The 26,361-nt window shown below is 23.1% G+C and overlaps 5 protein-coding genes across 5 annotated transcripts; 4 read left to right on the forward strand and 1 right to left on the reverse strand. All coding sequences in view use genetic code 6, as the record gives it.

Annotated features, from left to right (window-relative positions):
* Positions 1-783: 783 nt before the first annotated feature.
* On the forward strand, positions 784-2,999 carry TTHERM_00045030 (DHHC zinc finger protein; the record flags this gene model as incomplete). The annotated part of the gene is made up of 7 exons (XM_001014597.2): positions 784-1,087; positions 1,142-1,233; positions 1,296-1,507; positions 1,599-1,712; positions 1,780-1,900; positions 1,953-2,051; positions 2,103-2,999. The coding sequence occupies exons 1-7, from the start codon at positions 853-855 to the stop codon at positions 2,997-2,999; spliced, it is 1,770 nt and encodes a 589-aa protein (XP_001014597.2). The 5' UTR covers positions 784-852.
* A 638-nt stretch (positions 3,000-3,637) lies between these two features.
* Positions 3,638-6,297, forward strand: TTHERM_00045040 (hypothetical protein; the record flags this gene model as incomplete). The annotated part of the gene is made up of 8 exons (XM_001014598.3): positions 3,638-3,898; positions 3,986-4,140; positions 4,324-4,399; positions 4,549-4,830; positions 5,271-5,390; positions 5,436-5,688; positions 5,750-5,834; positions 5,892-6,297. 8 exons carry the CDS (start codon positions 3,638-3,640, stop codon positions 6,295-6,297), a joined length of 1,638 nt encoding a protein of 545 aa, XP_001014598.4.
* Positions 6,298-7,332: 1,035 nt separating this feature from the next.
* On the reverse strand, positions 7,333-13,576 carry TTHERM_00045050 (transmembrane protein, putative; the record flags this gene model as incomplete). The annotated part of the gene is made up of 12 exons (XM_001014599.2): positions 13,122-13,576; positions 12,759-13,000; positions 12,391-12,647; positions 11,991-12,313; positions 11,787-11,933; positions 11,570-11,728; positions 11,295-11,510; positions 11,148-11,221; positions 9,663-11,085; positions 8,962-9,598; positions 8,623-8,901; positions 7,333-8,550 (listed from the first exon to the last, which is right to left on the reverse strand). Exons 1-12 carry the CDS (start codon positions 13,502-13,504, stop codon positions 7,333-7,335), a joined length of 5,358 nt encoding a protein of 1,785 aa, XP_001014599.2. The 5' UTR covers positions 13,505-13,576.
* Positions 13,577-15,250: 1,674 nt separating this feature from the next.
* On the forward strand, positions 15,251-23,680 carry TTHERM_00045060 (IQ calmodulin-binding motif protein; the record flags this gene model as incomplete). The annotated part of the gene is made up of 19 exons (XM_001014600.2): positions 15,251-15,470; positions 15,579-15,763; positions 16,007-16,480; positions 16,620-16,996; positions 17,052-17,147; positions 17,213-17,531; positions 17,584-17,754; positions 17,813-18,304; positions 18,361-19,194; positions 19,257-19,572; positions 19,628-19,875; positions 19,930-20,118; positions 20,190-20,906; positions 20,966-21,076; positions 21,134-21,396; positions 21,464-21,738; positions 21,888-22,084; positions 22,161-23,189; positions 23,243-23,680. 19 exons carry the CDS (start codon positions 15,251-15,253, stop codon positions 23,678-23,680), a joined length of 6,951 nt encoding a protein of 2,316 aa, XP_001014600.2.
* Positions 23,681-24,490: 810 nt separating this feature from the next.
* TTHERM_000045070 (FHA domain protein) lies at positions 24,491-25,685 on the forward strand (the record flags this gene model as incomplete). Its single annotated transcript, XM_012797367.1, has 6 exons — positions 24,491-24,508; positions 24,572-24,605; positions 24,721-24,795; positions 24,874-25,283; positions 25,345-25,414; positions 25,534-25,685. The coding sequence occupies 6 exons, from the start codon at positions 24,491-24,493 to the stop codon at positions 25,683-25,685; spliced, it is 759 nt and encodes a 252-aa protein (XP_012652821.1).
* Positions 25,686-26,361: the final 676 nt, after the last annotated feature.

A 26,361-nucleotide genomic window follows, 5' to 3' on the forward strand; every position in this document is an offset into this window, starting at 1 on the left:
AATAAGAATTTGAAAAATATTTATTAAAATAACTTTCTTTTTTTTAAGTTTATTCTGAAAAAAATCAAGCATCCAACAGTATCGATCAAAGTAATTTAAATAATTAAATACTTTTAAAATATAATACCATTAATTTGTTTTTAAAACATACTTAAAATATTTATTTTCTCTATATTACATTAATTATTTATTTATTCTGTTTTAAAATTAAAATTTATTTTATGTATGTTAATTTACAAATAGATATAACATTTTACTAATTTAAGTGCTATTATATGTTTGTATATAAAGATATATTAAAAGTCAAGATATTTTTTATTTTGTATGGTAATATTATTATTAAATATTTTCTCAAATTTACATTAATATGTCTATTTATTTTATAAATAAGTGAATTAAAAATAAAATTCTTTTTTTATGTATTAAATATGTTTTCTATAATTTTTTAAAATTATAAATAAAATACTTTCTGACTGCTTCAGCTTTGACTTACCAAATATTAATAATTAATTTTTTACAAATAAAATATTATTTTACTGTTTTATTATTTCTCTAATTAATATATTATTTGCTTATTTGGTAGTACTAATTAATTTGGAATTTATTATATGCTAAAATATATTTATTATTAAGCTTTATTATCCTTATCGAAATATGATTAATTTCGATCAAATCGATAAGATCAGCTTCATCTATGGTAAATCTCTTTTTCTTTAAAATTGTATCTTGGATTTTACATTTAAATTGTATTATTAAGCTTTTAGATTAATTGTTAATTAATTAATTATTTTAATTTTGTAAAATTAAAAATAAGAATTATTAGAATTAGGTATAAATAAAAAAGCAATAAAAATGATGCTCAAATTTTTTATTTAAGGGCTGTGGGGAGAAAGAAAGGCGTTTTTTTTCTATGATCTATTTGAATGTACTTTATGTATGGGGTTTTTGAGAATGGTTCCTTTATTTAATCCTATATATTCTGCATTTAAATCTTTTAGAAGTTAGATCACTGATCCTATTGATAGCTTAATTATGCAATGCTAAAGTTTTTTAAAGTGCTTACCAAGACCAATTTCTTAGCTTGCAGGTATTTATTATTAATATTATTTTATATAAATTAATATAACTTGTTATTAATTAGGTTATCCCATAGCATTCTGCTTATTACTCACATATTTAGTTAATGGATTTAGAGAGTTTGCAATTATTAAAGAAGATACTGAAGACTTTTTAGTATTTTTATCAAATTAATAAGTAGTTATGGTATTATAATGTTATTAAAATAAAATTATTAGTTTTACCATCTTGTTTTAGCTGGATTTGTAGCTTCAGCTTACATTCTTACTTACTTTATTAGTCCTGGATATTTTGATAGACCTGAAGATAAAGAAGAGTTTCAGCGTGCAATTTAAACTAAAGCAGAATTGAAAAATAATGACAAAATATTTTGCATGCCATGCCAAACACCTAAAGTTGCTAGATCATTCCATTGCTAAATTTGCCATAAGTAATTTTAATTTAGTTTCTATCTATTTATAATTTTCAAAAATGAGAAAATATAATTATTTGTTCCACTATTAATTTATTTTTATAAAAAGATGCACAGCAAAAACAGAGTATCATTCAACTGTCTTCAATAAATGCATAGGAGCAGGAAATCATCCTTATTATTATTTATTTATTTTAGGGATGTCTATCCTCTTTGGTCTTTAGTAAAAATAAGATTTTCACCAAATATATATTTTGAAAAAAATCTTTTTGAAATTTAAATGTATGTAGGTTTATCTTTTTGAGTTCTAACCGTACATTATAAGGTAAAAAAGTAAGTGTGATTCCTTTATTATTGAACCTAAGAATATTTGTTTACTATGCACTTCTAACTGGATAACACACTGTAAACGTAATAATAATATACTAATTTATAATTGATTTTAAGAAGATCTAATAAATAGATAATAAGTAATTTGAGTTACAAGGAAATTGGTGATGCAAGAAGATTGCCTTATTTGTGGAAGAATTTATAGGGAGAATATTTTAATCCTTTTGATAAGGTATAATTTTGATTTCTATATAGCTTATACTTTAAAAAATGATTAATATAGGGCGTTTGTGGTAATTTAAGGGAATTTATATTGGTAATCAGTACAAATAAAAGCATACCTTTGTCATAGTAGGAATTAAAGTAATATTAATAAGTGTCTGAAGAAGAGAAATCTGTTATCATAAACAAATAAGACCAAACAAATTATGATAGTGATGATGACTAAGAAGAAGAAAAGAAAAATGATAATGAAGAGAGAGATGAATTCGAAGATATTGGCAAAGATAAACCTATCCCTGAAAAATATATTAACTGGCGTACCAAGAAATTTTACACAGTAGTTGATATTCCTAATAGTCCACTAAGAGAGATGGCAATTGCAGAAATGAAGAAAAAATTCAGACTTGCAAAAAAGAGATCTCTTGGAGATAACTAATTTTAGGCTTAATAGATGCTAAGAATGAACGAATAGAGAATGATGAGAGGAGAAATCACTTAAGAAGAATTAGAGAGACAAAAAAATGAAATAGTCTAAAAGCTTAAAAAAGAAAGAGAAGAATATATGCTTAAATAGATGGTCATTTAAAAGAAAGAATTCGAAAAAAATCCTCAAATGGCCTCATAAGCTAAGCTACAAATGGAAATGGGAATGACTAATGCTAGATTGGCTATGATAAATAATCCACAAAGAGCAGAAGATATAAAGGCAGATTTATAGCTTGCAGAAAAAAATTATGTTTACTTGTTTGGACAAGAAGCTTTAGATTAGTTCACCACTAGTTTAGTTGATGCAGACAAGAATTAGTAATATATTTAATAGCAATATGTAAATCAACAATAGCAGTAATAACAATAGTAAAATTAAGTCTAACAATAAGAAGTTAAGTAGGTTCCTAAGCATATTTATCAACCTGAGTAAACTAACCTTATGCAACCAAATTTTAACATAAATCACTGAAAAGTTTTGAATAATAGCAATTAAGTTATATTTATATCAAATTAGCTAAATGTTTTACTACTTTTTTTGAATGTAAAAGAAGTTCTTATTAGTAATTTCATATTAATTGATTTATATTTTAAATGTCTAAATTTATTATACTTTCATTCATTATTTAAAGTTAAATAATATTTAATAATGACTCATTTTGATTTACTCTCAAAAAATAAATTTTTAATGAGAAATTAAAATAAATATACTTCAATACATTTAATCCTTCTGAATTTAGATTTAAAACCCTAAATACGATTAATTCAAAACATTAAAATTATTAATAATAAATATTATTGGGATTATTACAAATTTACACTTTAAATCAAAAATAGACTAAAATAAAATGAAATATAATAAAAAAATAACTTTTACTCTCATTTATATCAAAAGTTTTAAGTAAGATTACTTTGTCCATAAATAATTTATACATGCTACATATTTGTAATTGCGGATATAATTAAGATCAGTTGGAGAGTTAAGAATATAGTTTATTAATAGCCAAGAAAATTTTGATAATTAGATCAAAAAATAAATGAGATTTACATCTGTAAATGATTGAAAAATGAAGATTAACTATCAGTCAACCAAAAAAAAATAAATTATGAATGTATTTCTTTTTTTCAAGGCATGCTTTGGGGTAACGAGATTCATATGTTTGTTAATTAATAAAAGCAATATCACAAATAACAAAAAACAAAATAAGTTAAACTAATATAGGTATTTAATAAGTAAGGTATTCATTCTTTAAGAAATAATAAAGGAAGAAACATAGGCTCCTTTTAGTTCAAAAGTAACCATATAGAATAGTCTTATTGAGAGACATAAATATAATGTTAGAATAGATATGTTAGGATGTATTGGAAAAAGTAAATTTGTTTACTTTCATTTTCAATTAGTCAAAAATAGATGATTTGCATCACTCATATTTGATATAAATATATTTTTATGCGTAGATAAAAACTAATGGAGATAGGATTTTGACGTCAGATAATAAAACATAATTCAAAACCAAAATAGATGAAATAAGCATCAGTCAAAGTAATAATCTTGGCTAAAGATTAGCGCAATGCTTTGATGTATTTATTTAGTCTTTAGATGAAATGCTCAAGTAAATATTTTAGAATATAAATAAAGGTCCTATTTGTTTTTTGCTTGTATCTATTTATTCAATTTAAGGCTTATTAAATAGTTTTCCTTATCTTATATTGAACTTATAGTTAGTGGCTAACAGTTCATAAGGACCTTTTTCAAACAATCAAAGAAATAACAGTTGATATAAATAAAAAAATAGGCAAATGAATACAGAATATGAAGGCTTAGAAAAAATGTTATAAAAAAATGAAAGCGATATTCGACGCCACATTAGGGTAAAGAACTAATAACATTAATTAGTTCATTAAAAATCTTAGAATAGTTTAATTAAGTTGGTGTTAATTATAGTAATTAAAGCAACTTAAGCAAGCTAGATGAGCAATACAAGATTTATTTTATTCTTAATTACTTCTTATTAAATTAGATTGAGCAATAACTTAAATTATATTCTGAATCTCAGCAGCAAAAAATAGATGAATCTGAATAGGCGAGAAATGAATTGTTAGATAATAGTAAAGCAATGTTACTATAAATTAAAAAGGATAACCAAGTATTAAATGAATAGTCTTAAAAGTATAAATAGGAAGTTGAAAAATTAACTTAAAAATTAAAAATGTATGAGTAATCTGACTAAGAAAACTCATCAAAACTTGCTAACTATGCACTTTTGTAGGAAAGAGTTAAGGTTTTAGAAAAAATGAATCAAGTATTTTAATTTATTCTTTACTTAATATTGATAACGTTATAATTTCTTACACTCACTCACACTTACCCACTCGCTCAATCAATTGATCACTCAATTTATTAGTCTACTTCATAATCATCTATAATCAATTTAACACCTAAATGCTTATTAAAATTTTAGAAACCAAATTATAATTTTCATACCCAGAGTAAAATGAATAAATGAACATTAAATACCTTAATTAAAATGATTTTAGAAAAATAAATTATTAAATTTTAGTTAAATTATTTTAATATTCTAATTGATTTTATAGATTTTCAGATTATTTATGAGTAAAATTTTTTGGTAATTTAGTGAGATATTTTTGATAAAATGAGATGATATTTTTAGAAAGTAAAAAAATGCAATTTTTTAGTTTGCCTTTAGATTTAAAATAACATGAATGATATTATAATTTATAGGAAAATAGAAGAAAAGAAAATAATTCGAATAATACTTCTATTAGTTTAAATAATACCAATTCCCAACATCTTTAAACTCAAGGATTATATAGTGAAAATACTATTAATAAAGATTATAAAGTAACTTATTATCAAAATATTACTAAGATCAATATTTTTGTATAGTCAAATAGGTAAACGCCTCCTTTAACTATGGTTTAGCCATCACCTCTTAAAAATGTAAGAAAAACACGTACTCCTTAACTCCCAAATAACAGTTTAAATATCACAAATATGAGTAATAATAAAAATAGCGATTACTTGAAAGTTAAAATAGAATTGATGGAAAACAGCAATTAAAATTTTGGAAACAATCTTAAAGAAATCAAAAACATTTCAAATACATAAAATTCCTACCCTCTTTCGTTACCTCATTAAGGTATTTACTAAAACACAATTATTTAAGAATTAAATTAATCACATTTTTTATAAAACATCAGATAGCGCAAATGGAAATGGTAGTGGTCCTCATATCACAAAAGTAAAAGATTTATCAACAATATATAATATAAGATCAAGATCTAGGTAAGATTTAATACAATATTTACTATTATCTAAAATAAATTATCAAAAAAATAATAGAAATGAAGCAAATAAAACCCTATATAGTCACCACCCCTCAACAAATAGTTCAATAAATAACTCTTATAATAATGCATTAATTGGTATAACTAATAGAGAAGGATAGAATTCTGCATTAGGAAATCCATCTTCAGCTCAGTAAAATAAAAGGAGTAAAAGTTATGGGATTAATAAACTTCGAGGTTCAATTAATAAGCAAGGAAATGGAGGTGTAGGATAATATAATAATAACAACAATAATGATGGATCTAGGCTTTCTAATATAAGTCAAGAATACTCTGATTATCTTAATCAAGACATATAAAATAGATCTACAAATGAAAATTTTGCAAATAACTGTACATACTCTTCTATATACCAACAAAGCAATACAATATAATAATAGTCATAATAACAAAAAATATGATTAATTATTGATTCTTAAATTATTAAAATGTAAATATATATTTTTATATTTCAAAAAATACCAGAACAACAAAGCCCAATTTAGTTTATTTTCATTCTTTTTAGCCATCAAATCTCTACAATAACTACCTTTATTGCCAAAAAAATCTTTATTATAAAAGTAAAAAACTTTTTTCAAATGAAAAACTCTTATAAATTGAATATATTAATCGATGAAAAAATAATTTAATAAATAAATATTCTATGTTAAAAATACCGTTTACATTATTGATTTAATTGTTTAAATTTATCATGGTTTATTTTATAATTTTAATAAGCTCCTCAAAATATATATTTTTTTTATTTTTTGATTTTTTATGAATTTAAAATATAAAATAATATTTATTATATTCATAGTATATAATCAAAGTTTTAATTTTTTTAAATAATCACCATACTTTAAAAAAAAAAACTTCTAAATGATTACTAATCTAATATACTATTTTCAATAATCTTAATTTTTTTTTTTTTTTACATTATTAAGTTTTCTAAATTTCTTTTAATTAAACATTAATTAGTATAGCCTATCCAAAATTAAAAAGGCATTTTAATCTAATTATTTCTTGATGAATAATTTTTTTTTAAATATTTTAATTTTTTAAATGGTGTTAATGTAAGCTAATATTATTTAATTAAGGTAAGTTAATTTATAATAAAATATCAGAAGCGTTTTAAGAGCTTAATTAATTTATTTACAATTATAAATAAAAAATAAATATATATGTTAGAAACGTTAATACTAATATAAGGATAAATTATTACAAAATTTATTAAATGAGTTATAAAGTTAATATAATTAAATTAAATTTTTTACATTTTTATTGAGGATAATAATAAATAATAAATTAATTCTATTATACTCCTCACTGAAATTAATTAATTTAGAATTTTGAATGAATTTGTTAGTAATTTTATTTTTAGATATTATTTGATGATTATTGTGTTATCATAATTAGTTTATTAATTAACTTTTTAATTTAGTTTAAGGTAATTACAATCATGCCTCAAGTTTAAAATTATAATTTTTATACATTAAACTGTTCTCAATTAATTTGCTATTTTTTATTTATTTTTAGATGAACAGGACTACTAAATCTAAGACAACCATATCTATTATAACTGCTACGAAATAAATGATAACAAAATTAGAGACTTAAGAATTAGTTAATTTGTTAGCGGCTTTGTGAATTGCAAATACAATAACTAAACTTATAATATTAATGTATAAGCCTTTAACAAAGTTTTTATAGAAAAAAGAGTTAGTTTATCTGAAATACAGTTCAATTTTTGATAGCAATTTATATATTATTGGAAATAAATATTGAATTAGATTTTTTAACGCTATTGAATAAAGCAGGGTCATAGCAAAAGATTGAGAATCTTATTTTTTTTAGTCTTAGTAATCAAGAAGATTTACTTTAAGAAGGAAAGAAATTACCATGAATTAAATTAAAGCAACCTAAGAGAAGAAAACAAATACTCTTATATGTGCAGGAGTATTTTGGAGGTGTTTAGTAAACGATTTTAACGAGAAATAATCATATAAAGCAATACGGTTATTCATGGTGTTTTTATCTCTTTCAATTTTATTTGCTTTTATTTATGGACTTTCTATTGGTATACCCTTTGGTAAATTATCAATCTCAGCAGAAAACTTTTCTTTTTATTCCTCGATCTAAATGATATTTATATCTTTGCTTACACTTTTTTGCTATTATCTATCTTAATTTTATATCATATTGCTAACATTTAAATTCATAAAGGATTGTTACCGAAAATCAGGCGGAATTTAACCCACCTACCTCATAATATTTTCTTGCGATAAAATAATTTCAATCTTTTAATTTTAGAATTAAGAAAAATCATCCTATTCTATTTTTCTTTCTTCTTGCTAATTAACACTACTCCTACGAAATAATTCTATTGAGTTGATAGGTAAATTAATTATTTTACTTTTTCCCTTTCTTTAAATTTTATTTTCTTCTAGAATTTCACCTATTGCAATAACATTAACTCCTTCTTAAATAATAGGATTTTCTGGAAGAGATGGTGAATCTTTCATATCAGCCTTTTTATTATTATCATCTTCTTTTAATCCAGATATTTAGCTATCACTCATTTGAGTTACTTCAAGTTATTTTACTTTTGATACAATGCAAGAAACAATAAAGCTAACTCCAAAAATTACCAGCGAGTTAATTAAGGTTAATATAAGCTTTTTTATTTAAAAAAATATTAAAGCTAAAAGTATTAAACTAAAAAAAGTAAATCATATCTAAAAATTTACTTTAGGTTATCTGATTTCATTATCATCATCATTATTATCGTCTTTCTTATTTTTATCGTTATCGCCACTATTATTGTTAGGTGTATTAAAATTATTTCCAAAAAAAATTGCAGTTCTTTGAGAATTTTTTGGCTAACAAGTAGTATTTTGCATGCTAGCAGAAGTTTAGTTATTGTCTATTTAATATTTATTATCAAAATTTTTAGACTATTTATTATATCCACAAGCTGTTAGAAAAATTTAACCATCTTGCCCAGGTCCAATATGAAATAAGTATGCCTAAAAATTAAATTGAAAATTATATTTAATAATAAATTTGTTTTGAATAAATATTTTTACATAACTCGAAATATTTATTTGCATTGGAAAAGATATATTTATTTACTGACTAGTGCTGTCAATTTTTTTAAACATCGCAATATCTATTATTTTTGATGAAGGTATTGTTATTTTTGAAGGATCCTATATTTAAATTTCCTAAATGAAAGGAAAAGCTAAAACTTAAATAGAGATATCTTAGTCTCCCAGTTAGTTGAAAAATGGATCACTGAGTAAAATTTGATATGATTAGTCTTTTGTAATAATTATTGGTGGTGTTTAGTATTTATTCCCTAGTAAATAAATTGATGCAGTTATGCTAGTTTAAGCAAACTGATATTAATAATTTTAATCTTTAAGACTTAAGCTTTATCTTATATATAATAAGACATTTTATACATTAGATATAATTTATTCAGAAATATTTTAATTTTAGATTCTTAATTTTTTAAATAAATCAAATACTTTATCAAAAATGTTTAGAAGTGTTTCACTTGCACTAATTAACTAATTAAAGCTTGCTTAGGTTTTATAGATGGATAAACATTGATAGATATCAGTGCCATTCATAATTTATATAAAATTTTATAATCTAATTTAGTCAAAGTAATCTCTAAAGCTGGCGATGTAATTTAATGTGTTTAAGGCTGTAATAAATCTATTAATTTGTAGATGTATTAAATTAAAATTAAAATAAATTCTAATAATTAAATAATTTTTACCTGTTTGAATCAAAAACTTAACTTTAAATAATTAAATAAAATTCAGAAACATAATTTCCTAATATATTATCAAATTAGGTTGATAGATATTCTAAATCTTATTATCTCCATTAGCAAGATTCTCCCTGAAAACCTTAATTGCAATTGCAACGTTAAAAATATGATTTAGTATCCTGAATACAGAATCCATTAGAAGTGCAAGCATTTTAACAGTTCATTTAAAAGTAAGGCGTATTTGACAAAATCTTTAGCAGATTTAAATTTTAAGTGTTTGTTGAAACTAAATCTACTGGTTAAATTATATTATTTAAAATAAGCTTCTATACAAATATAACACCAATCCACTGCTACTATGAGGTGTCTTAGGGAATTTTAAGAGAGTTAATAGTATAATTTAATATTGGTGAAATTTAAAATGGTTATTATTGTTGCTATTCTAAATTAATGTCTACATAGGTTGTTGTAGAAACAAGATCATTAAATACTTTTAAATACACTCTTGTTAACTAACCACATTAAATGTATGGAAATTAAAATTGAAATTGAAGAGATATGGGATTTTAATTTTGTTATAAATAATTTTAATCTATCAAAAATAGTGTAAAATTTTGGTAATTTAAACAGTCATTCTCAAAATATTGCATAAATATCTAGTATTTTAGAGTGTAGTCTTAGAATTAGAGACCATCTATTAGAAAATCATTTACTGTAACTGTAAAATTATCAACACCTGCCAATCCACTCTATGGACTTATGTTGAATGTTCCGTTTATTATCTGAAGAGTTTAAAAATTATAAACTGAAACGAAATTCATCTTTCCTATCTGTAAATTGAAGGAAAGTTAATTGTTGTACTAAATACTTGGATAATTTGAGGGTAAAATTTAGCTATTAAAATCAGTAGTTGATACTGTTTAGTCGCAGCATATTTTGTTGTCATTCAGGTATATAGAATTGATTAAGATTAGTGTATTTATATTACTTTTAAACTAATAATTAAGAGAGTCTTAAACGGTATATTTTTATAAAATTTGTTTGTTATTATCTAATTAAAATGTAAATAGTTTTGAGATTAAATCACATTAACCAGTATCGTAATTTTGCTGTGTATAAGTAGGGCATGCAATTTGCTGTTTGCAAACATATTCATAGCTACCCTAGCTATTTTAAACTAATATTTTTGCTTAATCCTTCAAACATTAGATACTTTAAACACAAGTCGTTTATAATATATTGTTAAAATTTGTTACATTTTAAGGACCATATCCTTTCTAGCACTGAACACAAATAATTTACTTAGTACTGCTGTTAGGCAAAGCTTAAATCAATATAGATTAAGTCTTATCTGAGCAGTTTAAGGGACACATTACTAACGGTCCAGGAGCCACGAAAATTTATTGTTTACAAGTTATACACTCATATTCTATTTATTTAAAAAATAAAATAATAAAATAAAAGTTCATTTGTTTTAATTAAATTTCATACAAGAAGGTCCAGTACATGTTAAACAAGCAGGGTGACAAGGCATGCAAAATTGCAATAAATTTTTAATATTTTGTCTATATGTTAATAAATAAATGAATTATTTTAAAAATATACTATTAAAAATTAAAATAATAAAATTTAATTTACGTTATTTTTAGCTGATTTTGATATTTAGCATTATCAAAATACTGACCTTTATCACATTAAACGCTATTGCATACTCCTTATGTATTAGTTGTACCTTAGTCACAGCTGTCAGAGCAAAACCTACCTTTCAACAAAATTTGCCTAACTTAAGTCCCACTACAAAAGTTAGTACAAGCTTTGGAAGGAGATTCTTAAACAAAAGTTAAGGGAGGACATCTGAAATTTATTTGAAAAATATTATTTTATATTATTTAATAGAAAATAAAAAGTAATACATTTCCACGCATTATTCTTAGTAAGTGTAGTACCTTGCAAATAGGCACTAAGTACAACTAATTGAATTTGAAATTTAAGTGTAAGTGCATGAGCTGCAGCCATTTTAGCATAAGCATCTTCTTCCTATTACTAAAGACCCCTAAGGACATTAATCAAAGCTACATATTTTAATTAGAATATTTTTTAATTTAAAATGTATTAAACTAATTTAATTACCAAATTTATTAAAATTAATATTAATCCATAGAGCACTATCCTACTACTTAATAGTCATAACCACAAACACCATTTTGCCAGAGTGAAAACCCACTTTGGCAACTTAGACAGAAATTTGATGAAGTACATTCAATACAAGGATATGGGCTAAATTAAATTTTTTAATTTAAATATTAAAAATAACTAAATCTGCTATTAAATTACCATTTCTAACAAATAGGTTATTGATTTTCTCCAATTGATTAATAATATTGTGCAGGACAATTTCTTAGGCATTTATTTTAGAAAAGGATATACCCTTATTAACAGCTAGTGCATCTATTTGATTATAGAATACAAGTTTTACAAGTAGAGCTGCATTAATTACAAGTAAGATTGCTTACATTTATCTGGCTATACTACATATTTAGCCAATTTTGCTGATCAGCTAGTGTCATCTAGACATATTATGATTCGGTGCATCGCAAGACACAACTTTTTGAAAGAAGTTTATACTAAGAATTATCTAAACAACTAGTGCAGTAAGTCTACATTTATATTTATTAAAATTAATAAATCTAAGTTACAATTAAAAAATATGTAAGCTAATTATGGTATTTATTACTTAGTTTAGACATTCAGCGCATTAAGGAGGACACGGCTTGCATATTTAATCTTCAGCATAAAATCCTTTTCCACATTGGCTAACGCATCTGTTTCCTAACAAGTAAAAATTTTTACTACATGATTTGCAGTTTTGAGGAAATTCAGAGCAAGATTAGCAATTAGAATTGCAGGAGATACATTAATTTTTAAGATTAAAAAAATATCCTTAATTACACTCATAGCATGAAAACTCACCTGAATCAAAACAAGATTTACCTAAATAAATTTTTTGAAACAAACAAATTAATCCTGAATTAAATTCTTAAAATGTTCTTTAAATTTCTAAAAAAATTAAAATAAACATTTAAAGATAAATTTATCTAATACATGCTCTGTGACACTAATTACATCCTGTCGTTGATTAATATCCATTAGAACAAATACTGTTACTATTTTAGCACGCTTTATTAGCCAGGTTAAAAACTAAAGGTGCTATACATTTATTACAACTTTAAGCATTTAATGAACAATCTAAGCAACCTTAAACTTGACATTTTCTGCAAGAGTTAGATTGAGCATCCAGAAAATACCCAAATTAACACTTCAAGCATATATTTTATTTATTGCACCTTTGTTTGATATAATTTAATAAGAATATTTTTACTCTATTTGTAACATTAATAACAAGCCAATGTGAATAAATATAAATTTATAAAGATTATATCTCAAAAACATGGAATAATTAATTACCTTAAGCAGTTATTTATACCACAACCGACACATTGTATAAATTAATTTTCAGCATCAACTACTGGTCTATATCCATCCCAACATTCCAGGCAATTAGATGGTGAGCTTCCGCTGCAAGATTTGCAGGATGGATGACAATATGATAAATTATTATTAGTAGAAGACAAATCAAAATATGTAGATGGTAATTAGTCTTGTCTTCTTTCACATAATTAAATAGACCTATTATATGTTAGGTTATTATCGCAGAGTAAACATACATTTATATTCTATTAACAATTTATACATCCAGGTATTCCACAAGCATTATATTGAAGATTTTATGTAAATGCTATAACAAAATAAAGCGGGAATATTAATAATTAAACAAACTTTTTCTTCATCAAGTTGTCGAATAGTAAATTTAGAATCAGCTATTTAATTTAATTATTTTTACAAGCAAAGGTTTTTTTTGGGATAATATTTCAGGTAATTAAAAATTATCTTAATTAAAGACAAGCCATTCTTCTAGTTATTCTTACAAAGTGATAGATTTCTAATCCTGTTTTCAAATCTAAAAAAGTCTAAGAATTAACCAATAAAACAACTCTTTTTTATATAATAAAATTTATTCTAATTTATTTGATTTTTTAAAATATTCAATTCACCCTTTTTACTCAAATAAATCCGAAGTAAGAAAGGGAAGTTAAGTTTTTTTGAAATATATTTAAGCAAAAAAAAAAATTCTTAATAAGTATTAACTAGAATGAACATTTAGTGTGATTGAATGTTCTTTTATCAAAAATAAAAATAATTAAATAAATAAATAAATAAGGAAGAAATGAAATTTAGTTAAGTAAAGTATGAATTTAATTAGACATCTAAAAACTTAATTTTAAATACTGCAAAATGAGCTTTTATCAGATTAAAATCTACTTTTTAAAATACAAACCTTCTCAAAATTATACCCTGAATTAGATTTTCTCATAATTTTGTTTATCTTAAATATTGTATTTACAAACTCTAGTTTACTCATTTTACTAAACAAAAATTTAGATATATTTTGTAAACATATATTTAATTTAATAAAGAATTATGTAAAATTCAAAGACTAACTAGTGCTTAATCTTTTTGTATTCTAGCATCAAAACAATTGACCATAATCATAGGTTCATATTAATAAAAATAATTTATTTAAGCTAGCTAAGTAAATTTACAAAGATATTTAATAAAATAATTTCATCTTACTTATTAAATATAAATATCTCATGTTTCTAAGCACATAAGTTATAATTTATAAAAAAATTAAAACAAATAAATATTACCTTAAATCCTCATTAATCAGCACCATTATATAATTTTTTCTTCAGATTAAAACTGAGTACTCTCAATAACCATTTAGGTGAATCTTAAAAATAATTAAAATCCAAAAATAAATTTTTTAAGGTAGATTTTTATGTTTTGTATTTATAAATGCTTAAAATAACATTGTTTATTTTTAAATTAATCAATTAATTAAAATTAAATAGTGAATAAACTGATTTAAAAAGCTATAGTAAAAAGGGTACTTTTCACACAATATTAATTTTATTTTAAATTGAAAATGTTAATTATTTAATGCTTGGAAAAAATGTTAAAAATTTGTAAGAAAAGTTTTAATTAAAATATCTTTTAGTAAAATAATTTATGATATAATTTTATTTTAATAAATATAATTATCACTCTTTAATAATATTTACATATATAGTACTTAAAAATGAATATACATAAATACTAACAGTCGTCTATGCATAAAGTGTAAAATTACTTTTTTTTTAAAAAGTTGGTTTAATTTCATTATTAAAATGCATGAGAAATTTTTAATAATAATAAGACAAAGATAATAAAAAATAATAACTATTTATAAAAACGCAACTATTAAAATTAACATATATTTTAATTGATAATTAATTATAAATACAGTTTTAAATTATTATTTAGAACAAATTATTATTTATTTTTTTTTTTTACTATTTAATACAATATAATTTAGTGAGATCTGATATCAATTTTATACTAATAATAAGCACATAAACAAAATAGAAAGGCAGCTACCATATTTAATTTAACTATCAAGTAGCAACTGATTAATTGTAAAATCAGAAGATAATATGAATAAATTGTAGAACCATAGAATTATAAAAGCTCCTTTAAGTGGGTCTCTTCCAGATAATAGACCAAATTTATCATAATCTGAGCCAAGATTCATTTCTTAAAAAATGTAATAAAATTATGAGGATCCTGCAAACGAAATCATAAGATAAAAAGAAGAAGCCTTCCACTATTTAAGATAGGAAAAAATAGGAATTAGCTTAGAAAAAATTATAAATGGTAATTATTATGATTTAAAAGCTTATTAAAAATTAAAAATTGTTGATTTCTCACTATTTTGCAGTCAAATTATGATTTAATAATTTTTATTTATTGATTGAATAAAAGTGGTTGAAGCAGCAAGCGAATATTTCGATAAAGATTCTATAGAATTTAAAAGTCTATTTAATGAGATAATCTAAGTACTGTGTGATTATTCAATGAAGCTTCTAACTTAAAACCAATTTGAAAGAGCTATTGATATTTTGATGACATGCAGGAAATTGACAGATGCTTCTCTTTATTACGAACAAGTAACTATTAATATAATATATTTATGATGTTTATTCTATTAAATTTTACAAATAAAATTATTAATAAATTTTAGATAGAAATAAAAAATATTATTTTCAAGTAAATTAACTTCTTTATGAATAGCGACTTAAGTTTGAATCATAAAATTATTAAATTGTTTTTCAGCTAAAATATTATTTTTAACTTAAATATCAATGCTATAATTATGTAATTAAAAAAAATAACTTTATTCAATTTAAAAGGTGCCAGAAAAAAGAACTTTAGTGCTCAACAATTTAGGATGTGTATTTAGAAAAATGGGAAGATTAGGAAAGGCGAGGATTTTCTTGGAAGAAGCCTTTTCTTTAGTTTAAAAGTTTCCTCATGTAAAGTATAGTGGAATTACATATATGAATATATGTGCAGTTGTTTCATAAGCAGGAATGCATGATAGAGCAATATAATATGCAAGGTTTGGTTTATAAGAATGCTAGAGACAATTATTAGAATTTCTTTCTGATCCTTCTTCTAAAAGAGATATTGCATAGCTGACTGAAAAAGTTAAATTTACTGCAATCAGTTTTCACAATATTGCAGTTGAAGAGGAATATTTTTAGAACTATGATAAAGCTAAAGACAATTATCGCTAAAGTTATACTTTATTCGAGGATCATGGACTTTCTCTACAAGATCCTTTATACCAAAAATTCAAACTTTCTTACTAAAAATGTGTTTAAGTAAATAAATTAGATTATATCTCAGTCTTCATAAACTAAACTTATGAAAATTTAAATAAAATTACTTTTTATTTTTATTCAAATAATTACGAATGAAAATATTTTAATATAAAATTATGAATTAATTATTTTTATATAGAACAGCATGAGCAAAAATACGAGTTTTGATAAATCAGGAAACAAAGGTAGTTTAATAAAGCTAGACCGCCCTAAAAGTAGTCATTAAACATAACCTAAGCATTTAAAATAAAACAGTGGAGATGGTTTTTATTTTTAGAATAACAAATTAGTATCTAAAAGTAAGGTAAAAGATTAAATGTCTTCAACACAATCATTCCCTAAAACCCGTAGTTATTAGTAAGATATGTATGAAGATTAAAATTTTAGGCAAACAGTGAAAAATAACTATTTTGGTCACAATTAAAGTTAAAATGATTATAACCAAACCTCTCCAGCTTCATTCAAAAGCGAATAACCTAACAAAAATAGAAGAAAAACTTCTCCTGAATTTTTAAGGTAATTAATTACATCATAAATTAAATAAATTTGTTGATTTTAATAATAATTTTAGTAATTCTTAAAGAAGACATTCAAACAACGAACTCAGAAAAGAAATTAAAGACTTGTAATTAATTGGAATTCTAGATTGGAGTGACTCAGATAAATCGTATATTAAATTTGATTTATTCTAAATAAAAAAATTATGTAAAAAATTTTTTTTAATTAAAAAAGTGAAGATGAGTTTGAGCTTAATAAAAATAATAGAATTGATTTCATTAAATAATTGTAAGGGGAAAATGCTGACGAAAGCCTCCAAATTAGTAGGGTAGTTGAGAGCCCTAAGTAGAATTAGCCTATATAAGCTTTGTAATAAGAATAATCCCCATCGTAAAAATTAGTTGCTAACTAAGAAAATTCATTTCATTAAGCAACCACAATTCATAACTAACCATCTAAGCAGTCAATAAAATCAATAAAATCTGATAGAAAGTAATCTATTGCTGAGAGTCCTACAAGCATTAGGAATGAAGCCTAAGCACAATCAAACAGAGTAATTATTTTACCATTTGATGAATTTATTAACTTTTTAAAAATTAATTAAGAAAATAGAGAGTAACTAATAAATAAGCAAGAGGACAAGCAAGGTGGAAACAGAAAATAATTTATCTTCTTAAACTCTCTTACAAAAGTAATATAGTTAATAAGAAATTGAAGCTGCTGGAAGAATTCAATCAGAATGGAAAAAGTAATAAGAGTTCAAAGAAAATAAAAAGGTATTTTAAATATATTTTTTTTAAAAGAATAATTCATAAATTTTGGAAAATATTTTAGAAATTAGTCATTCAAAACAAAAAGAAGTTGATTGCCTAAAGATAAAAGAAGATAGAATAGTCTGCAGTTGTTATTTAGAAGTAGTTTAGAAAGCATATAATAAAAAAGGAAGCAGACTTTTAAAAGGATAACAAAAAGCAAAGAGATTGGACTATTTGTTTCAAAATTATTACTAAAGTTGTAGACTAGCTATCACTATTTACTAGTCATGATAAGTGGAGATTTTAAGAAGAGCCTTAAAATATAAACTACAAGATAGTCAAATTATCATTTTACTACAACTAGAAGAAGGATTAAATGAGAATAACAGCTCATGACTAAGATGATACCAATACTTATAAGATTGAAATAGAATAACTAATATTAAATATCAAGTAACTATAGCAGAATTAGAATTATATGCAAATACTTAATTGCTAATTAAATACTCTACAAAGTGTTAACGATTTAAAAAATTTGGCTAGACAGCTCAAAGATTAAGTTTATATATGTGTAATTTCATTTTATTACTTAGAATAAATATTTTATTTTACCATATTTTAAATTAGAATAACCAATTAAGGTTGTTTTTCATGGATTCTGAATTAGAAGAAAGAGAAGGCTTCGAAGAAATAAAGAGAAATAAGAGAGTATCCAAGTAAGAGTAAGATTAGGCAGCAATTAAATTGTAATCTTACCAAAAGCAGCGTTAGTGCAAGTAGAAATTAAATTTAGTACATGAATAAGAAATCAAAAAGATCAAAAAGTGGATTTTGAAGACCTATACAACTGGCATATTTATCGAAGTGTGCCTAATGTATAAGATAAATAAAAAGGAATATTTCATCAGAGTTAAAGATTTGAGCTCAAAAAAATCCTACCAAAATCTAAAAATAGAAGAGAAGCATGTTAAATTTTGGTAGACTTTGAGAAATGATGACTTGCTTAGCTACATTGACATCGATTAGGAAGAATCTAAAATAGAATTAACAAGCAATTACTTTTAGGTTTTGGGTATAAGAGATAATAGAAGATCTGTTTTTGATATAAAATACATTCCTAATTACAATACCATTAACACAAAATCTTTGGTAAAAGTTTAAGCTTTAATCAGAGGTGTTTTGCAAAGAAAACTTTATTTGATGATGCTGGAAAAAATTAAAAAAGATAAAGAATACATTCAAGAAAATTCAAATGTTCATTTCATATGCAAAAATGGTTATATTTATGATCAATAAGAGTCTTTTATCTTCAAATTATATTTTAAGCCAAAAGGCTGCAACGAAGATTAAACTTTTGAAAACCCTTAGCAAGTAGCTAAGAGCAACTTTGCATATATTATAATACAAGCTATTAATTTAAATAAAAAATCTAAAATTGGCAAAGTAGAAACAGTTAAGCAAGTAAGATAAACAAACAATCATTTTATATATATTTCTAAGCTTTTTTATTAATATAATATTAGAAATTACCTGCTAGAGTTACATAATTCGAAGTCTAGAGATTTTCATAAAAAATACTTAAACTAACCACCCTTAAGCTAGGCAGAAATTAATAATTAAGGATTATTGCTCCAACTATTGATTAAGTAATGCTTGAAACTTAGAATCTAATTAGATAAAAAGATGGTTAGTAGATAGTGGAAACGGATCCTGAGTTATAGTAAAAACTCATTTTTAACAAAAAAACATTTGTCTAAAAGCGCTCTTAATATAAATCTATGGTAAATTTCTGCTAATTCGACTCAAATATATCAAAGAACATCTAACCTTCATAAATAGGTAAACATTTTTTTAAAGCATTTCTTGTGTAAAACTTTTTTTATTTTATTTGAAGGTGATTTGTGCTAAAAGATTATTTATTATAAATATCACAACTACTTGGACTAAAGAAAAGTAGATATTCTCATTACCAAGGATATTAAAGGCCCTAAGGAACTCTAAGAAAAGGCTCAAAAAGATTTCCCTTCTACAGAATTTTCAAAAAAAATACTTAGTTTTATGGAAAATAGCACCTTTAGTATAGAAGAAGCAGTACCAACAAGACCTAAGTTAGATACACAAATGGTAGAGCTGGTGAAATAGGTAATAATATTTATCTAACTATGAAAATTAATTTTTTTTTAATTAATAATACAGAATGTTGAATGTACAATTTAATAAAATATATTTATTATTGACGTGTATTACGATTAAAGTGAAAGACATATAATCGTTGTATATCAATCTAATGAAAATAAATCGATTATTGGCTAATTGATTATAAATATTGGTCTAGTTGCATTCACTAATGATTGGAATATTGATTTGCTAAAAAGAGATATGGATGTAATTAAAATAAAATAAATATAACTAACTTTACCATTTTGATGTTAATAAATTTATATAAAAATAAATAGGAATTATTGATTTAACAATTGAGACATAAAAATTTAATTTTATACTTTGAAGAAAACAAAGTAATGAAGAGGAGAAACGAAGCTTTACAGTAATAGCAATAGTAGGCTGTTAAAGTTTTAGTAAATTAAGTTTAAATCTAAAAAAGGGAATAAAAGCAATCCTAGCTTTAGGTTTTCTTGTTTAATGTGATTAATAAATAGATAGTTTTGGATGTTAATTTTCATCCTTCATAGTTTAAATTTATACTAAACATTTCTTAGAATACTAATCTTACTGCAAAAGGTACTTTAGAAATTCCATTGAATTGGTTCTGCTGTCCATCATTAAGGCATATTATTGAAGAAAAAGACCTTTAAGGTTTATAAAGTCTGCTTTATCCTCTATTTTTAGAAACTTAAGAGTACTTAAACATTGAATTTGTTCACGAAAAATAGTAGTACACATATGACTTAGAAGCAGCGAAAAAAAACATGCCATAAATTATTCAAAATTATTTTGCTTTAAAGATTTAAAAGAAATTCTAATCAACTTTATAAAAGAACTACTACAAATTCTAAAGGGTTATCTCAAACTAAAAGGAAATACATTTAAATACCGATGTTTCAATTTCAACCAATATTTATTTCGAAAAGAGATGGTACTTAGTGAAAGATTAATTCAAACTCAAAGTTATTATCGAAAGATACCCTAAATCTGCTAACAAAGGATAAAAAAAGGTAAAGAATTGATTTTATTTTCAATCATCTTTTTTATATTCTCAAAATAATATAAAAAGGTATTTAGCATAGATCTTCTCTAGTTGAAAAAAGATTTCTTAGAACTAGCAAATAAAAAGAATTCAGATGCTAACATTGATCGTTAATATGTCAAGCTGATAGATAATAAGGTAAATTATCAATTTAAATAATATTCCATATTTAGCTTTATCTTTATTTATTAAAAGTGGACAGATATTCAAGGAGTCTTCTCTAAATCATATTATATTAAAGAATTTAGTGATCTCATTTTTTATTTAAATTAGCAAATTTAAGTCACTATTTTATATTCTAAGGTTTATGTCACTATTAACGACCATAAATTTAACCTTAAAGAAGAAAAGTATGTACCACCATAAATTACCAATAAAAGAGATTTTTAGATGGGTGAAGCCTTTTAAAAATTTAGAGCTATAGTATGCGCAGTTACTTGTATTTAGAGAGCTTATAGGTAAATTTAATACCTTTTAAAACATATTTTTATTAATCAAACTCTCTACATTTAACTAACATTTTAGGAAATTCAAAAAACTTGAATGGTAATAACTTAAGGTTCAAAGAAAAAAAGAAAAGGATATACTCATTAAGCCTCTAGGTTAACGTGTTAAAAGAGCTTTCAAAGAAGTAGAAGGAGACATGTACATTGTCAACGTCTATTAAAGGGAAAATGTTTACACATTCGACTTGATTTTGTTTAATGAAAGAAGAGAAAAAAAGAATAGAAAAATCGCAGAAATTGTTTAAAATAAGGATTCAGATAAGCAATCGATGCTTCATATAAAGAATTTGAATTGTAATTTTTAAAAACTAATTAAAAAACAATCTCCATTAAAAATACATTAAAAATATTCAAAAAAAATTTGATCCAAAAGAAATTATTTAAGAATGAATAATAATTTTTATTAATTTTACAAATAATAAATTTTTTATTACTAATTATAGATTAAGATCCTTCAAAGAAGCAAAGAAAGTAATTCAGAGGATAATATGAATACGATACTAATTAGTTGCTTAACACTGGAGCTTAAACTATACCAGATTATTTATTAGATAGAATAGCTATATAAGAAGAAGAAGTTATCTTTAAAGAGAATATTTTCAAAGAGTTTTAACCAGGAGCATACCAAAACGTTAAAAGAGTAAATAGATAAATAAATAAATAAATTTTTAATAATAAAATAAATGGCTTTTATAAATATTTATTTAAAATAATAGCATGAAGGTTTCATAGAACATTAAAGAGATTAGAGCACAGCCTTAGATGAAGCTTCATAAGCTTAATAGTTTAAAGTTCAGTAACATTAGTCTAATATTGCATCTAATTTAGTCAATTACTCTTTCCAAGAGGATTAAGGCAAATAATTTATTTACAATGTTGTATATACTGGATAAAAGCCTAAACCATAGTCTACAGATTTGAATAAAATTAAATTACCAAGATCAAAACAATTAAAAGAAGTTATGGCAGAAGTAAATGCAGATCAAAAGTCCTAAATTCAAGGTTAGGCTAACCAGCAACAGGAAATATTAGAAACAGAAGAAAATGAAAATGATGAAAATATTGTCAAGATAAATGTTGATTTAAATGAACTTAAAAAACTTTATCCTACCATTGACTCAAAATCTCATGGCTTAATGAAAGTTATTGGTGAATAATTGATAGAAGGTATTAAATTAGAGTAAAATGGTAAAGTTCTTATAGATTAGAGCAAGCTGAATCCAAAGTGCATAGAAGTTGAGGAATATAATGTAAACATTGAAAATATCAACAAAAAAATTGAAGAAATGAAGAAGGCTGAAGAGGACATAAATCTCCGTAACAAGATGCTTCAATAAAACTAAACTGTATAAGAAAATAGAAAAACTCTTCTGAAATAAACAAGATTCTTTTCAAAGTAGAAATATCTAATCCTTATCTATATTATCGAAAGAAAGGTAAAAAAAATTTAAAACACTGGTTTTGATACAGTTTTCGAGGAATACGAAGTCCTTTATTAAATAAACTGTATCAACTTATCTGCCAAAAACTAAAACCCAATAATTTGGGAAATAACTCCTGAAGAAGTTTTGGTTGTTTCAGATGGTATTAAAGATAATATGGAAAGAGCTAGATACTTGATGAGAAGAACAGTAGTTTTCAATCAAAAAATTATCTTCACCGTGCATAAAAAGCAGCACATAAGTAGACTAAAGCCTTGCCCAAATGTTCTTTTTTACTATGAGCTTGGCTTAATTCCTATTTAAGTAATTTATATTTTTATCTCAGATTTATTATTAAATAATTAAATAAATTTTAGAATCATTTTAGGAACAGACGTTTCCGTAGAAACTTCTAAAGCTACAAAGATGAAATCAAAGTTAAGAATCCAAACATCATCCATAAATGTATCCCAGAAGAGCTAAAAAGCTTAACATAATATTATTTACTAGTATGTGTGGATTGTAAGGAAGCAAATGACAAATGGGAGTTAATTGCTTGGGATTTAGTTACTTTTGAAAGATTCTCAAAAATGATAAAATCCACAGAATTCCTATCTTATGCAGAAGAGTTTGGAAGAGAAGTTACAGTGGAATTTATAGCTAAATTTATCGATATTGATCCAGCTTCTAATGAATTATCGATAAATTCAGGTGTTTCTGCTTATTTTAAGCAATATAAAGATGAGCTAAAAAAGAAAAAAGCTAGAAGAGATATGGTAGAAAGGAAGAAACTGATTGACAATCCTTATTAATGATTTTCAAATTTATTGTTTTTTAAAGAGTCATCATTTTTTTAATTGAATAAATAAATACATGTATGTATGCATGAATGCTTATAAATGTTTAAATTTTTGTTTTCCATTAAAATATTTATTAAATTCAATTTAAAATTATTAAATAGAAGTACTATTTTTCATACTTATTGATTTAATGAATAAAAATTTAATAATTTTATTTTTTCAACAAAAAAAAGTAGAAAAAATCAGGAGATTTAAAGTAAGAAATAATTTATATGATTATTATTATTCATTATTTTTAAAATGATTGTTTTTGAGAAAAGGAATCATATTTTTATTAACAAACATACTCATGTAATTATTTAAGGATATATGTGCTTGTTTTTATATTTATTTATGAATTTTTGTTTTATATTTAAATATTTATTGAATTAATGTAAAAAATGATTGAAATGTAAACAATAATTATTATTAAATACTAATTTAATCAATTTAATTTTTAATATTTTGATGTTTATAGATAATTTATCAGTAATATTTTTAAATTTACTAATATTTCAATTAAAAAAATTCATTGTACCTTAACAGATACAAACTCAAGTTTTATAAGAAAAATAAGGATTTATCAAAAAAATTAAAACTGCATCATAGGAAAATTAAAATATAATTAAAAAAAGTATTACTTGAATAGCAAGTACATTTTATGCTTTTTATTTTTTTGATTTTCTTTTTAATTTAAATGACATAAAAGTAATTTAGATTATAATATTTAAAGGATCTCAAAACATAAACAAACAACCAAAACATTGAAGCAATTAATATAAAAAAATGAACGTTACAGAAGATGTAAGTATCTTTTTCTTCAAGAATTCATCCAAATTATTTTATTAAAATATTTTACGAATAAAGCAAAAGATAACTGTTTCTATTATTCAAAGTTAAGGTAATTTATTTATCATTATCAAAACTAATTTTGTAATACTTTTTAAAAAAGAACTCTAATTGAATTCATTTAGTTTGCATAAAATTATATTGTTAAAGAAAAATGTAAAAAATAGTTAGAATCACTAACAGCGATCAATATACTAAATAAATCACTTTTGAAAAGGCGTTTTTATTAGGGAATATGAGCGGTAGAATTTATTTTAATATTTCTAGATTTTTGATCAAATTAATATTTATATAATTTCTTTTTTATTTAATTTGAATAGAGCAAGATATGGCTCAAAGGAAATAAGAAAATCCAAATTTAACCCTTATTTAGATTCAAGATTAATAACTGAGTCGATACCATTTAAAGGTTGAGTAAAAGGACAACAAACTATATATAAATGATTTAGGGAGTATCAATGGAACATACTTGTGCAATCCTGACAATCCTGAAGACTATGAATTAGAAATAGAAAAGGAGTTCATAGTTGAAGATACAACTATGCTAGTTACAAAAAGAAATAACAACTCATCTGATTTTTGTCTTTATGTTTTAGATGGGTATTTAAGTGGAAACGAATTTAATTGTAAATGCAACAATTAAAATTCATTTTTCTTTCAAAGAGGAGACATAAGATAATAAATGATCAATTATAATGAAGTTAACTATTCATTGGTTGTATGCACAGATGTAATCAAAAAAAGTTTACTTTAAAATTATTATTAGATAAAATTTATAATTCAACACTTAGGTTAAATAAAAAGACAAATATAAGAACTAATCATTAGACACTTTGGAAATTAAATGGGATGAAAAAACAAGTATTATCATAAATAAATAAATAAATTAATTATTTTACTGATAAACAACTTAAAAAATCATATTAATTTAATGTCATAAAAATAATTATTTAGTTAATTGAATTTAAAATATAAAATAGAAAAACTTATAGTACAGAAAAACGAAAAGCTTAAATATTGGATTAGAATTAGTAAATATCCATTTCCAGGATAAAAAATTAAGTAATATGACAAGGCAGTTTTAAGGCTAGGAAACAGATGCTTAGTTTAAATTAATCCATCAAATGACTGAGTGGATTTTGTTATTTTTATCAATAATTTTGATAAAATAAGACTAAATATTAAAACAATTATCAAAGTTTAATTTTTATAAATATTTATTAAATATAAAGAATGTTTAAACCAAATTTAAAATATTTAATTCTATTTTTTTTTTTCTCTTTTAAATAAAGTGAAAATTTAAGAATATTGAATTTAAAAATATATATTTTAATTTTTTAAATTTATTTTTTTTAATTGTAACTAAAGTTTGAATATATTATGAGTTTTTTATTTTTTATAAAGGAGTTTTTTAATTTTTTCAAAATAGAGAGTCTGTTTTTCCTAAAACCATATTTTTAGTTTCTCTTTTATGTAAGGTGTAGAAAATATGTATAGGATGAAATTTATAATTTTATTTGAATTTTAAGCAATAACTAATTAATTTTTCATAGAAAATTTAATTATTATTATTTTAAGGTTTTTATTTTATTTTTTATGAAACACTATGATAAGGATATAGTTTTATTAAAATATTGAAAATAATTTGACAATTAATTTATTAAAATACATAAGCTAAAGGTAGATATTTTTAAAGATATTTGAAAACTTATTGTTACATAAGATTATTAATAGCAAAATCTCTAACTTTATTTTGATAATAATACTTGTTTATGTTTATGTTCATATTTAGTAATTATAAAGATATT

Source organism: Tetrahymena thermophila (assembly GCF_000189635.1).
Source record: "Tetrahymena thermophila SB210 genomic scaffold scf_8254659, whole genome shotgun sequence".
Classification (NCBI taxonomy): Eukaryota; Ciliophora; class Oligohymenophorea; order Hymenostomatida; family Tetrahymenidae; genus Tetrahymena; species Tetrahymena thermophila.